This window comes from Fusarium oxysporum, chromosome II (genome assembly GCF_013085055.1).
Source record: "Fusarium oxysporum Fo47 chromosome II, complete sequence".
Classification (NCBI taxonomy): domain Eukaryota; kingdom Fungi; phylum Ascomycota; class Sordariomycetes; order Hypocreales; family Nectriaceae; genus Fusarium; species Fusarium oxysporum.
In genome coordinates, this window is record NC_072841.1 from 4,030,047 (window position 1) to 4,043,340 (window position 13,294).

At 49.4% G+C, this 13,294-nt stretch overlaps 7 protein-coding genes across 7 annotated transcripts; 3 read left to right on the plus strand and 4 right to left on the minus strand.

The window, feature by feature from the left end:
- Window positions 1-272: 272 nt before the first annotated feature.
- FOBCDRAFT_17564 (SKIP/SNW domain-containing protein) lies at window positions 273-2,276 on the minus strand. Its single transcript, XM_031174326.3, has 2 exons — window positions 654-2,276; window positions 273-596 (listed from the first exon to the last, which is right to left on the minus strand). The coding sequence occupies exons 1-2, from the start codon at window positions 2,235-2,237 to the stop codon at window positions 423-425; spliced, it is 1,758 nt and encodes a 585-aa protein (XP_031051111.2). The 5' UTR covers window positions 2,238-2,276; the 3' UTR covers window positions 273-422.
- An 820-nt stretch (window positions 2,277-3,096) lies between these two features.
- FOBCDRAFT_215792 (emp24/gp25L/p24 family/GOLD-domain-containing protein) lies at window positions 3,097-4,270 on the minus strand. Its single transcript, XM_031174327.3, has 3 exons — window positions 3,988-4,270; window positions 3,474-3,929; window positions 3,097-3,416 (listed from the first exon to the last, which is right to left on the minus strand). The coding sequence occupies exons 1-3, from the start codon at window positions 4,138-4,140 to the stop codon at window positions 3,393-3,395; spliced, it is 633 nt and encodes a 210-aa protein (XP_031051112.2). The 5' UTR covers window positions 4,141-4,270; the 3' UTR covers window positions 3,097-3,392.
- Window positions 4,271-4,326: 56 nt separating this feature from the next.
- Window positions 4,327-6,173, minus strand: FOBCDRAFT_215795 (putative beta-isopropylmalate dehydrogenase). The gene is made up of 7 exons (XM_059609419.1): window positions 6,030-6,173; window positions 5,940-5,960; window positions 5,814-5,885; window positions 5,134-5,728; window positions 4,958-5,080; window positions 4,861-4,895; window positions 4,327-4,790 (listed from the first exon to the last, which is right to left on the minus strand). Exons 1-7 carry the CDS (start codon window positions 6,078-6,080, stop codon window positions 4,590-4,592), a joined length of 1,098 nt encoding a protein of 365 aa, XP_059464212.1. The 5' UTR covers window positions 6,081-6,173; the 3' UTR covers window positions 4,327-4,589.
- Window positions 6,174-6,441: 268 nt separating this feature from the next.
- On the plus strand, window positions 6,442-8,861 carry FOBCDRAFT_177349 (PhoD-like phosphatase-domain-containing protein). Its single transcript, XM_054703438.2, has 4 exons — window positions 6,442-6,810; window positions 6,862-6,867; window positions 6,920-8,520; window positions 8,570-8,861. Exons 1-4 carry the CDS (start codon window positions 6,736-6,738, stop codon window positions 8,772-8,774), a joined length of 1,887 nt encoding a protein of 628 aa, XP_054559413.2. The 5' UTR covers window positions 6,442-6,735; the 3' UTR covers window positions 8,775-8,861.
- Window positions 8,862-9,072: 211 nt separating this feature from the next.
- Window positions 9,073-10,179, plus strand: FOBCDRAFT_17583 (Rrp15p-domain-containing protein). The gene has a single exon (XM_059608513.1). It carries the CDS (start codon window positions 9,152-9,154, stop codon window positions 10,052-10,054), a length of 903 nt encoding a protein of 300 aa, XP_059466803.1. The 5' UTR covers window positions 9,073-9,151; the 3' UTR covers window positions 10,055-10,179.
- Window positions 10,163-11,092, minus strand: FOBCDRAFT_17586 (adrenodoxin). The gene is made up of 2 exons (XM_031174336.3): window positions 10,666-11,092; window positions 10,163-10,613 (listed from the first exon to the last, which is right to left on the minus strand). Exons 1-2 carry the CDS (start codon window positions 10,890-10,892, stop codon window positions 10,271-10,273), a joined length of 570 nt encoding a protein of 189 aa, XP_031051121.2. The 5' UTR covers window positions 10,893-11,092; the 3' UTR covers window positions 10,163-10,270.
- A 168-nt stretch (window positions 11,093-11,260) lies between these two features.
- Window positions 11,261-13,076, plus strand: FOBCDRAFT_17591 (mitochondrial carrier domain-containing protein). Its single transcript, XM_031174337.3, has 3 exons — window positions 11,261-11,752; window positions 11,806-12,257; window positions 12,307-13,076. The coding sequence occupies exons 1-3, from the start codon at window positions 11,336-11,338 to the stop codon at window positions 12,905-12,907; spliced, it is 1,470 nt and encodes a 489-aa protein (XP_031051122.2). The 5' UTR covers window positions 11,261-11,335; the 3' UTR covers window positions 12,908-13,076.
- Window positions 13,077-13,294: the final 218 nt, after the last annotated feature.

A 13,294-nucleotide genomic window follows, 5' to 3' on the forward strand; every position in this document is an offset into this window, starting at 1 on the left:
AATAAAAGCCCCTTGCTCTCGGTTTTCGGGTCAAAGATCAGCGAGTATCAGGGGAAAGCTAGCTTCACACAGGCAAATGACCTTGTAAACCTGGTCAACACCATGGCGATTCTCCAAAGGTCGACAGTTCGTGACGTTTACCCCGCAAACAAGCCCAAATTGGTCACATTTCCGAAATGCGGAGGGAGATGAGATCCCGGTGATTCCACGTATTGGAGCTGGGGCCTCCCCCAACGATGGTCTTAGCATTGAACGGTTGGTATCATGAGACAGTTGAATAAGATTAATTCGCCAAGCAACGAGGGTTGTGCTTTGATAGTGTCTTGGTATTGTAAATATGCCTCTTGTAATCCAAAAACTGCTCATTGACGGCTGACTGAGTCTAACTGTATAACCACTAACTCTCTGCACAATTTTGCTGTTTAATCTTCGTCGTCGTCAGGGTCGACTCGCGGTCGTTTGGATTGTCTGCTGTCTTCATCCTGCAAGCCATAACCTCGCTTAGATGATGAGTTCTGGTCCACCTCAGATAGAAACTTGTCAACGTTGAAAGGATCTCCAGCATCTTTCTCAAACTGAACTGGCCCTTCTCGTGCCTGTATTGAGTTTGTTAGCAAAGTTTTAGACGGTGTTCTGTAAAAATGGAAACTGACCTCGGCGTCTGCGGCACCTTTGAAAGTTCCCTTACCAAGGGCTTCACCAAAACGACTGCTCCTCTGGATCTTGGCCATTTCCCGGTCACCAGCTTCGCCATCGTCATCATCATCCACATTTGCCCGTGGTCGGTAAATACTGCTGATGGCGTCCTGTGCAGCGAAGAGAGGCTTGTCGTAAGGGTTGTCCTCGTTAATACCACTATCGAATCCGCTTGTCTGGTTGAATAGTCTCGAGTCATACATCGTCTCCTTCGATTGTGTAGGTTTGGCCAGGCCCAGAGCAATCTTCTCAGATATATCTCTGCCTTGTTCACGGGCCATAACTTGAGCTCGTCGTTCAGCACCCATGCGGTTTTGTCGTAGCTTTCGCTCTTCCTCCCTTTGTTTCTCTTGTCGTGCTTTGACACGCTCTCTGACTTCTTCATCCTCACTATCAGAGCGATCGGACTCGGAGTAACTGTAGCTTCGTGATCGCGACCTCGAGTCCCTCGAGTCCCCAGAGTCACGAGAATCTCGACGCCCACGACCAGCAGCAGCCCGTTCTGCTCGAGCCTTTTGGGCCAGTTCTCGAAGGGTATCCTCTTTTTGGGACTTTTCCTTCTCCGCCAGGCGCTGTTGCATCATGGCACGTTTCTGAACCTCATCACGAGCATGACGCTCGGCCATCTTTACAGCTTCGGCAAGTTGAGCATGCTTGTCGCTAATGACTACATCCTGTAAGCCTCGTCCATCTGCAGCCAGGCGCTTATCCAACGGTACTGTGAACCCCTTGGGGTTCTTCCAGTTCGAAATTGGGGGAGGAATCCTCCACATTTCTTGGTCTTCAGCGGTAAGTTTTCGTGGTGGTGAGTGCATAACTGGTGGGGGCGGCGAAGGTGGTCCTCGAGGGATCTTTTTATGCTTGAACTTGGGTGGTTCCATGGGATCTCTTTGGCGTTCGACAATTTTCATGATGCGGTCCTGTTTCTTGGAGTTGTCGCCCATCTGGTTTGCAGGTGTATATCGAACAAACGTAGCGTCTTTTCGTTGCCCAATATTAACATTTTTCGGTTTCTGTGCTGCGACCGCTCCCGAGACCAATGCAGCTAATGCGTTCTTCGTCCTCTCCGTTGTTGCCTCTACAGACTCCTTATCGGGTCGCGAAAGATCGATCTCGCCCGCGTCGGCGCGTTGTCGAAGAGGAATCAATTCCTTGAACGAAGTGTGAACGATACGATTTTCGCTGTGTCCTTGTCGCGCGATGGCATCGTATTTGACCTTGCCTTCGGAATCAACTTGAATTGCCAACGCGTTGCTAGAACTTCCTCCTTTCTTTCCCATCTCTAACGGATACTGAGCGATGGGGATTTCGGGAAAAGCACCTCCATCGCCAAAGTCCTCCTGCGATCGAGGGCGCCATCCTGAGCGCTGGCCATATGCTGGGGGACCAGATCGCTTGAGGACGAGCTGGGTTTCGTCAAGTTGTCCGGGGCCAACAATTCGAACACCGCGTTGTTGCGCTCGCGCCGGGGGTTCTTCATCTTCGCCCGTGTATTTTGGCTTGGGCAGCGCAGCCTGAAGCGACCCGGCGATCGATGTCATTTTGTGTTTGTGAGGATGAAGTTGTTTGGAACGTTCATCAGTCGCGAGGCTCCAAGGTTTAGAATTTCAAGAGGCGACGGCTCTAAAAACGGTTTAGCGTATCGAGTAGCTTGGTGCTACGCCAAGATTCGACGGTGCATCAATCAACCTTGAAAAGCAATATTTAAATCCGATGGAAGATTGACAATAGAAAAACAACTAAAAGTTGCAAAGATTACGAAGCGGATAACTCATACTCGAAGATTATACCGAATCTTTAAGACTAAAGTTCAAGGCAGCTCAGTGTAGAGTAACGTAATTGGTCGTTGAAGCTTTGCAATCAGGCAGCTCCTGGAACCACGTGAAAGACTTCCTCAGTCTGTGTGATTCGAGCGCTCAGGTAGTATTTGAACTTTGATTTACATATACATCACTACCTGAGCCATTCATCGTTCTATTGGTAGACAGAGAGCGATGCTCTCTTTTTGAGCACTCTTGCCTACAGGTCAACCCCTGAATGATTATTAGCATGTTACCTGATTACAGGGATTAGACTAAGGTTTCTTCACTCTTCTTAATATTTAAGCCTCATTAATAAGAAAGAATAACTAAACAATTATGTTAAAAAATTATATTTTTAATTACACATATATATTTTATCTTTATTATATAAAAGTCTAAGAAAGATAGAGATATCCTTGCTATTTATGGTAGGGCTGTCATGGGCTAAGGAAAATTCAGGGGGTACCTATACTGTACTGAAAAGCATGGAGCTATTGTAGCCATGCCCCAGAAACGTCATAGCTCATTGGTTGGGCAACTACTGGCCAGGTATTATTTCATGTACGTGAAGCTGATCAGGAGATTTGGATGTTGACGATGGCAGAAGTCAGAAGAGAACTTCAATTCATATGGAAAACATCGGTTATTCATAAATGTAAAGTGTGACAGCTTCATGTCATTTCATTAACTGTCAAGCCAAGCAAAAGCGTATCATGACAACTATCATATCAGTATCGCAAATCTGTAAAGTCAACCCAAATACCAGACTCTTAAGACAGTTCAAGCGCTCTACTTCCGTTGATTATACATAACACTTCCAATATCCATCTCCTTTTGATTCCGCGCCTCGTAACACCCAGTTCCGTCGTAGTATATGATGGTACAGCGATTTCTTTATACGTAGCCCTTGCGCGCACCCTGATTATCTAGTTAGCTAGTATTCCGCAAACGTTCATACATGCAAGTAGGACTTACCTGGAAAAAGAATCGAACAACAAACACCTGTAGGGCACCCATGCAGATAATCAGGCCGATCTGGATCATGCTGAAGTTGATGATTCGGCCCTCAGTGCTGTTGACCGTGGCAAAGTTACGGTTTTCACGAGTTCGGAAGTACTTCTGGTTTCGGGAAATGGTCGACAGCTGGCCAGAGACCTTGAAGATGGAGTCCTCGAGGATCGAAGTCTGTTCGGGGGTGGTACCCTGCTTGGAAGGCAGCTGGGCGCGGGACTCGTTCTCAACGGCAATCTCGAAATCGACAAACTTCTCAGCGAAGGTGCTCATCTCGTTGTCGAAGCAGAAAGAGTAGTCGCCGACAACATTGGCGGAGAAGACAAAGTCGCCTTGTCGCTCCTTTTGACCATCCATGATGATCTTGCCATTGGGACCCTCGACGACATAGTCGACATCAAAAGAACCACCGGATTGGACCTGTAGTTCATGTTAAACTCCATATTCGGTGGGTGACCTTGCATTGGAGGAGGCTCACAGCAAAGTAGAAAGCGATCTTCTCTCCCTCCTTTTTCGTGGTGGTATGGAAACAGGCCTTCTCGTTAGCATCGAGCTTATATGTCAAAGCAGTAGCGGCGACATTGGTGACCAGGCCGGCGAAAAGTCCAGCGACAAGTGTTGATAGTCTCATTGTTGCGGCTTTGTATGAGATGTTGTCGCGTGCTGTTCAGGACAAGCTGTCGCTAAAGTGGACATGTGTCGGAGCCAACGACCCCGGTTCCTGATTGAATAGTCGACATCACGTGATTTCATTGGCCAGGGGCTCCCGGCGCTACTTGTAGCAGCTAGGTTAATGATAGCGAGCCTGACGATACATCATATCTGTATGTTTAGGGTCTCTCTTTTGTAAGGACAAAGCTGCGTCTAGCTTGACTGTTATTAACTGCGCTCTTTTTATTTCTTCGCCAGTAAATAAATAGTCTCTTCTGAACCCTTTTCCTGTCAACCACTGTTTTGTTCCACCACTCCTGTTGTTGACTCACGATTCCCAGCAACTATCTTTTTTTATAACTTCCAACCCTCCACCTCTATTTCCTCCTTTCAACCTCTCTGTCTATTCTCATTAAGGCGTGAGATATCTCATGCCTTGAGAGTCTTGACCAGCTCAGCAACGATGGCATCTCCTGCTTCAGCGGTGCCTGTGCTGCCGCCCATATCCTTGGTTCTTAGCCCGCCGTCGATGGCAGCGCGAACCGCGTCCTCAACGAGTTTGGCCTCGTGGGCAAGATTCAGAGAGTACCGGAACATCATAGCCACGGAAAGGATGGTGCCAATGGGATTCTAGATATAATATCAGCTCTGTACTTGCAGCGAATGGATAGGAATCGCCCGAAACGGGGTCTTAACGTACGACAATCCCTTTCCCTGATATGTCCGGCGCGCTACCTGTCATCTAAGTTAGCGGCTGATATCTAAATGAGGGCTCGAGTGGAGGATGCGAGTCTCACCATGAATAGGTTCATAGATAGAAAGCACTTTAGAGCCTACTTCCGGAACCCCGCAGAGACTCGCGCTCGGGAGGAGCCCTATGCTGCCAGTTATAGCGCTCGCCTCGTCGCTGAGAATATCCCCTAAAAGCTCGTCAGCCAAACCGCCTTTGAGATGGACAAGGGGCCTCGCTCACCTGCCAAGTTTGGCGCTATCATAACGCCATTGAGCTGCGTCGGGTTCTTGACCATGATCATGGCCGCGCTGTCAATGAGCTGATGCTCAACCTTCAGATCAGGGAACTCGTTTTTATAAACCTCGTCAACCACAGAACGCCATAGTCTGCTTGTCGCCAACACATTTGCCTTATCTAGCGAGATGACCCGCGAGTCTCCCCTAGTCCTGGCTAGGTAGCCGCCCAGCCGCGCGATACGCTCGATTTCTGGTTTCGTATAAACAGTAGTGTCGAACGCATTGACTCCATCGTACTCTTTCCGCTCTCCGAAATACAAGCCTGAGGTTAATTCCCGGACTAGCATCATGTCGACGCCACGGCAGACAGACGCCTTTAGGGGGGAGGTCTCGACAAGGGCGTCGGACGCGAAGAAACAGGGACGGAGGTTTCCATAGGCGCACATCTCACTGCGTAGCTTTAGAAGGCCCTGCTCCGGGCGAACGGCGCCAGTGCCCCATTCAGGGCCGCCAATGGCGCCGAGAAGCACAGCGTCGGAGGCTTTGGCGGCGGCGAGGGCCTCGTCTGTAAGAGGGGTGCCGGTCTTGTCGATAGAGCACTGGGGAGAAACGCAGAGATCAGCAAGAGACTTCTCTCGTGGGTGTCTTTGTGCCCGTGTGATCCGTCATCGGGGGACGACTTACCCCTCCGAGCAGCAGGTGCTCCAAATTGAATTTGCCAGCAGTCGGGCTGATGTCCTCAACTGCCTTAATAACCTAAATCCTGCGTCAGACGTGCTCAACTGCAGGTCGCAAATACTAGACTCATACTTTAATTGCCTCGGCAATAACCTGCCAAATAACCAAAGTCAGCCTCTCTCCGTCTAGAGTCAAGGGTGGGAAAGCTCGCGGGTAGCCTACCTCTGGGCCACAGTGGTCGCCCGCAAAGACAACAATGTTGTGTTCCGCCATGGTTGCAATACTTATCTGGCAGAGTTCGTCCAAGGAAGAGTCCGTTTTATGAGATGAAGCACGAGAATAAGTGGTTGGAAAAGGAAGTGAGGAAATTGAAGAATAAATTCGACGAGATATATCGCCGAGCTCCCCTTACCCTTACCCCCGCCGCCCAACTGCCGAGATCGGAGAGGGGCATTGAAAGTGTGGCTTAGCCATGTAGCACAGGCTGTAGGGCGGCGGGGGTGGAATAGTCTGGCGGGTGGCTGAAAGACCCCTCCTGGGCTCCTTTTTAGCAAGCCCAGGTAGCCCAGGTAGCGGAGCCGTTCAGCCACAGTCAAGCCACACACGAGTGACGAACTTATGAGCCAATACGAGCCAAGGTAATATTACAGGACAAGGTCATCCAAGACCATGACCTCACCCCCTTGTAAGGTAGTCCTTCATAAACAAAGCTTCAGGTAAAACGGGGCTGTTTTCTTGATAAATAACTTGCTCCTCATGACGCGTTGAGTTGTTACTATATAAACTTCTAGCTTTTGTTCTTCTTGACTCTCCTTAATTCTACCGCAAATTTTTAAGGCTGTCTTGTCTTACACGCCCCGTCTCATCCTAGCTTTCGCGACCTACCTCCTTATTGTTTTGGTGTCCCCTTTTAGAGGGAGCCGTCATCATGGCTGTTCAAACGAAGGCCGCAAAGCTATCCTCAGTCGCTCTGAGGATAAGCGCTCTCATATTCTTCAGACTTGTAAGTGGTTCATACTTGCTAGCGTAAGAAAGTGCTGACCATAGACTACAGTTCCCAGTAAGCTCAAGCTCAAGAAGCTTTAATCTGACCAACTAACCGAATCCTCCAGGCACATTTCCCTTCAATCGCGTTTGCGCTTTTTGCAATCTATGTTCCTTCTTACATTTCGAGTTACTTCGCTCAGCCAGAGATTGGAGTTCTCGAGGATGAAGTCGACGTCACTGTGAAAGAGTCCACAATCACCTCTGAAACTCCCTTATTAACGGAAGATGGTGTCGCAGTCGCACCTGAGGCTGAGGTTGTTGCCGAGGTTGTCGACATTGAGGAGAAGCTTACGGTCGGAGAGAAGGTTCCCAGCATCGCGAACATCCTCTTGTCCGGAGCTCCCAGTGTTAGGCGCCCAATTGCGTCGATCTTGACCTTCCTCATCAACGCCATTCTTATCGGCTTGACAGCTGATGCTTTATTTCGTGCAAGGTGGTATTATCCTTCTGATGATCTTTCTTTTGTTAGACTTGGATATGTGTCACCATCAGAGGCGAGGTTCGTCATTCGTGAGCCCGATCAGTTACAAATGCCCATCACATTCGAATATCACATCAAGGATGATGAGCCGACCTATGACACCAAGATTTGGCTCACTGCAGGCTACGTCACTTCGACTGACAACAGCACCGATTTTACCACAACTCTTACGGTGCCACTTGACTCCGCGAAGCAGAACATCTACGAGTGGAGGACTTCCAACAACCACACCGGCGAGTTCCGCTCTGCTCCCAAGATTGGAGAGATGCCCAACACCAAGGATGGCCTTTTTACTTTCCTCTCCACATCTTGTATTCTTCCTCGATTTCCCTACAACCCAATGGAGCATGCTTTGGCTATCCCTGGCTTGAGGAATCTTGCAGGTCTACTTCCTAAGTTGGATCCTCAGTTCATGCTCTTCCTCGGCGACTTCATCTATGTTGACGTCCCTGAACGCTTTGGGAAAACGACTGAAGAGTATCGCATGCAATACCGCCAAATCTATGCTTCACCTGACTGGGCCCCTGTTGCACAGAATCTGAGCTGGATTCATGTGCTCGATGACCATGAGATCTCCAACGATTGGTCTTCTAACACAACTGGCATCTACAGCGCGGCTGTTGACCCTTGGCACATCTACCAAGCCAATGTCAACCCACCGATTTCTGAAGCTGCAGGTCCTCTCAACCTGAGACGTAATGCCACATGGTACGAGTTCACGCAGGGACCAGCCAGCTTTTTCATGATGGATACTCGCAGCTATCGTTCCAGCAACAACGCCCCTTTCAATGCCACGGACAAGACCATGCTAGGCAAGGAGCAATTGGCTGACCTTCTGGCATGGTTGGAGCGTCCTGCTTCCCAAGGAGTTCGATGGAAGTTCATTGCTTCTTCTGTTCCTTTCACTAAGAACTGGCCTATAAATGTGAAGGATACCTGGGGTGGTTTCCTTGCCGAGAGAAAGCAAGTCCTGGAAGCCATGTGGGATTCTGGTGCTCGAGGCGCCAGTGTCGTTATCCTCTCTGGAGATCGTCATGAATTCGCCGCAACCAGATTTCCACCCCCCGTTGACTCGCGATGGCCACAGTCTGCTGCTGCTCACGAGTTTTCGACAAGTCCTTTGAACCAATTCGCTTCTCCATTCCCAACGTACAAGCAGACAGATGACGAGGATATTATGATGAAGTAAGTCTATGCTCCATTGAACAAGACATGGTCACTAACAAATATCAAGCTATATCCCTGGAGGCAAGTCCAAGTTCGGATCCTTTTCTATTGAGAAACTTGAGAACGGCGGGAGCTCACTGCACTACACCCTTTACATCGACGGAAAGGAAACCTGGAAGACAACAGTGGAGGCCCCGGATGCGCCTGAAGCAGTTCCTGTTGAGACGGTCGTGTCCCCATCACTGTGGGACAAGCTCAGCAAGTTCTTTTAGATGTTAGATCTTTACAAAAGAGGGGGGACCAATATTCAGTTTTTGAAAACTATAGCACTATTTAATACCACTCTTTTCACCTTAGAATCCCTTTTCAACACCGAACCAGGATGTAAACAATACCATAGAGTAATACCTGCTATTCAAATTATTACACTCAGCCTGTACCGAGACCTCTTAGATACGGCCCCACTAGCATCGGCCCCACAGTCCATCCACAGAAGCTTAGCTCACCGCCCAGGCCCACCCCTCCACTGGCCAGAAAATTTCCCCGGCAAAATTCTCAAAAAGTTTTGACGTCCAATTCAGATCCGCGACGACTTGCACCGCAAGCGTTGAATATCCCAGCTTCATCAATTCAACACAAACATTTCACAATGGCCGGACCTGGAAACAAAAAGAAGAGACAACACGACGGTCGTCTACAACGGCCCTCAAAGAAGCAAAAGAGAAAGCAACTCCGAGATTACAACAGTGACTCTGAACCCGAGGAGGCGCAAGAGTTTGACGCTGTAAATCTGCTTGATTCAGATGACGATATTCACAATGTCAAGGTGGACGATGTTGGCGACTCCGAAAATGAAGTTTCAAGCTCAGAAGACGAGGACGCTGTAACAAATAAGCCCCTGAAGAAGACAAAAACAAACGCCAAGAATGCCAGAGACAGCAAACCAGAAGCCGAATCCGACGAAGGGGAAGACGATGATGACGATGAAGGGTCAGATGATGACGATGAGGATGGCGCGTCCACAAACAAACGCAAAAAGTCGAAGCGAAACGACCCCAATGCTTTCGCAACATCGCTCTCCAAGATTCTCTCCACCAAGTTATCATCGTCCAAGCGATCAGATCCTGTCCTCGCCCGAAGTGCCGCAGCACACGAAGCCTCCAAGGCCGCTGTCGACAGCGCCTTAGAATCTAAGGCGAAAAAGCAGATGCGCGAGCAGAAGAAGCGAGCTTTCGAGAAGGGCCGTGTAAAGGATGTTCTTATCGCTACCACAAACGACGCCACTGGAGAGCTCGAGACATCGACATCCGAGATTATGGAGACAGAGAGGAGGCTACGAAAGGTTGCGCAGCGTGGTGTTGTCAAGCTGTTCAACGCCGTTCGTGCCGCACAAGTCAAGGCTGTTGAAGCTGAGAAGGGTGTGAAAAAGGAGGGTGTTATCGGTATGAAGAAGCGAGAGGAAAAGGTCAATGAGATGAGTAAGAAGGGATTCCTGGAATTGATCGCCTCAGGCGGCGGTGGGTTAAAAAAGGGAGCGCTTGAGGAGGCGTAATATCATTTCAGTGTGTTCATTTCTTTCTTTCGTTTAAGAGGAGTAGTGGAATCATCAGGCCGTGCTCTTCCGGCCTTACAACTAAATGTCACAACAAAGATACCCCGTATGATGCACCTGAATCCCCGCCATCGCCCGGTCTTTTCCAAATACAGTAGTTTTACAAGTACAGAGTTTTCCTCATCTCATATCAAAACATGTGCTTCATTAAGCTTCTTAACTGAAATCGCTCGCTTGCAGGTTCCTTGTCATGGATGGCAGCTTCACCACTAAGCCGTCTAGCTCCTTGGTCATCTTAACTTGGCAGCCCAATCGACTCGTCTCGGTGAGTCCAAAGGCCAGGTCCAGCATATCGTTCTCGTCATCCTCGGGCTCGGGCATCTTGTCGAAATATGCGTCGTCGGCAACGATTACATGGCATGTCGAGCAGGCGCAAGATCCTCCGCATGCACCCTCCATCTCTAGATCGTTTGCTTGGGCGATATCGAGAAGGTTATCCCCCTCAGAAACAGCAAACTTGTTCTCTGTGCCGTCCTTCTCGATGAATGTGACATAAAGTCTAAGTAATGTCAGCCGAATGCTTTCCAGTCGGGATTTTAGGTTCAACATACTCTTCACCGGGCTTCGGGGGGTCAATATGTCCATGGCGCCGTTGTGTCGTGGTAGTAAATGCTCTATGGGAAACAGGCGAGAAGCGAGTAAATCGAGAGATTGTAGGAGATCGACCCTTGGACGTCCGAGACAGTACATTCTGACCAAGTCGCATTGACTGTATTGTTCGTGGTGCCGTAGCCGGGAGCTTGGCCAAGCAAGTCGCAAAGGATCGTGACGCAGACATAGTTTCGGCGAATTCGGGATATTGGCGGGGTTCTCGTCGAAAATTAATGGAGGAATTGAGGGGCTCGAGCGTTTTATGTTCAATGACAAGCTGTACGGTCCTTCAGTTGAAGAGGGAAAGTGTTGAAACGCTCTAGATGCGCCAATTTCGGTCAATGGACGCTTATGCCCCCGTCTCGTCCTCTCACGTCCAAGGTGATATTAAGCAAGCCCGAAAAAAAGTGAGTAGCTTCGGATAGCGGATCAGCAAAACAGCGCTTTCGGCCGGGAAATTCATTGGCCGGAGTCCGACGTCTAACTCCGGGTGGCCGGGGTGGGGCCATTGGCAGGCATGATTTCATTTTCTCTGGTGAGAATCGGGTAACGTTGGAGCTCTCAACTGTCGCATTTTCTCTATAATTATTTTTTATAGAGGTTTATGTCGTCGTGTTGTCTCGGCCAACCATGTCGACTCACAGAGAAGGCGTCAATCCTTTGAGGCCGTACTACATCCCTCCCACAATTGGAGAAGCCGCCGAGACAGTCAATAAGTCGAGCCCTAGCCCAAACCCATTCCCCGATGGACGACATGTGACTGCAGCTGGTGAAAGATATGCCTCCAAAGCACGCGATATTCTCTCCGACCTCGAATACAATGATTATCTAGGCGATACCTCCCCGTCTATGGTCCAGAATGTCAAGGACCTTATCGACGAGCTGCTATGGAAGTACACCTCAGTGCTCATGGCCCAACCTTTCGAGGTGGCAAAGACATTGCTTCAGGTCCGGAACCAGGATGAAAATGCTGTATACGAAACTCCTGTTGAGCCGGAGACGCCTAAGAGACAGCCCTCTTTTCATGGAAGCTCTATGTACGGCGGTGTAAGTGAATTTCGAGCTTGGTGGGAGGTACACCGCTAAATCATAACGCATAGTTCGGAGACTCAGATTCTGAAGGCGAGGAACCTGCCTATTTCACATCTCACGTACCATCGACTCCCAGTCCTTCGACTCCTAGAAGCTCGCACGGTCGACGAGCTCCCTCTCCTGTTAAGAAACCGAATGTTCCGGAACATTACCTCACACTTCGCCGACCAGATTCGATTCTTGAAGTGATCGGGCAGCTATGGGGAAAAGAAGGTGCTTGGGGTGTATGGAAGGGATCAAATGCAACATTTCTCTATACGGTGTTGCAGTCGCTGCTGGAAAACTGGGGTAGAAGTTTTCTCAGTGCGATTTTCAATGTCCCGGACATGGGCGTTAGAGAGGACATTGATCGCATGATCGATATCGCCTCGCCGTATCCTTGGGCGTCGCTCTTTGTTGCCGCGACTGCTGCCGTGGCTACAGGACTCGCTCTCTCACCATTAGACTTGGTGCGAACTAGGTATGATCTATCGCATCTTGTTTACAAAAGCAAAACTAATATTGGCTAGACTTATCGTCACTCCGAGCTCAAACGGCCAGCGCAGGACGCTAGCCACCCTCAGAAACCTCCCCTCATACCTCTGCTCGTCGATGCTAGTATTGCCAACCGTCCTCAACTCATTGATCCATCCTCTTATCACTCTCTCAACACCCCTGGTTCTCCGAACTCAGTTCATGATCGACAGCCAGGTCTCGCCAATGACCTTTTCTATCGCCAAATTTGTCGCCTCATCATCTGCAATCCTGCTCAAGCTTCCTATTGAGACTGTCCTTCGACGTGGTCAGGTTTCGGTTCTGTCAAGCCACGAATATGTGCAAGCACTTAGCGGTCCTGACCAACAATTCACAACTATTGTCCCCCCAGGACGTTATGAAGGCACTTTTGGCACCATGTTCCATATCGTGAACGAAGAGGGAACTCACGAGGTCGCCAGCACGAAACCAGCCGTAGCAAAGAAAGGCAAGGCTAAGACTAAGGGTGTTGCCGCCACAGTCTACAAGGGCCAGGGTCGCGAGGGACTCTGGAGAGGCTGGAAGGTCAACTGGTGGGGACTTGTTGGTCTTTGGACTGCCAGCGTGGTTGGCCATGGCGGGGAAGGCGAGTTCTAAGACGGCACAATGATGAATGTTTGTGGTGTATGCACTGAGGTGCATTTTCCTGGCATGGCGTTGCGGTTGGGATGTATCTCTCCCCTACGAGCTTGACGAAGAGACGGCATGATATCCACCTCCATCTTTCTAAAAATGGTGTAAAATGACAAAAGGGGTTGTTTTCTAGTAGTTCACAATATTTATATCCAAACGACAGATCACAACTCTTGAATATCTCACGAATTTCTGTTCACTTGACAATCAAGTGAGATTTCGGCTTGATAGATTTCTTTTGCTTAGCAAGCTAGGTGCTGAGCCTGCCCTTAATTTCAGTCTTTCTCGACTGCCCGATCCGATGCTCTCATACTTGTCAGCCAGCCTTCGGCATCCCGGGACTCTATTTCA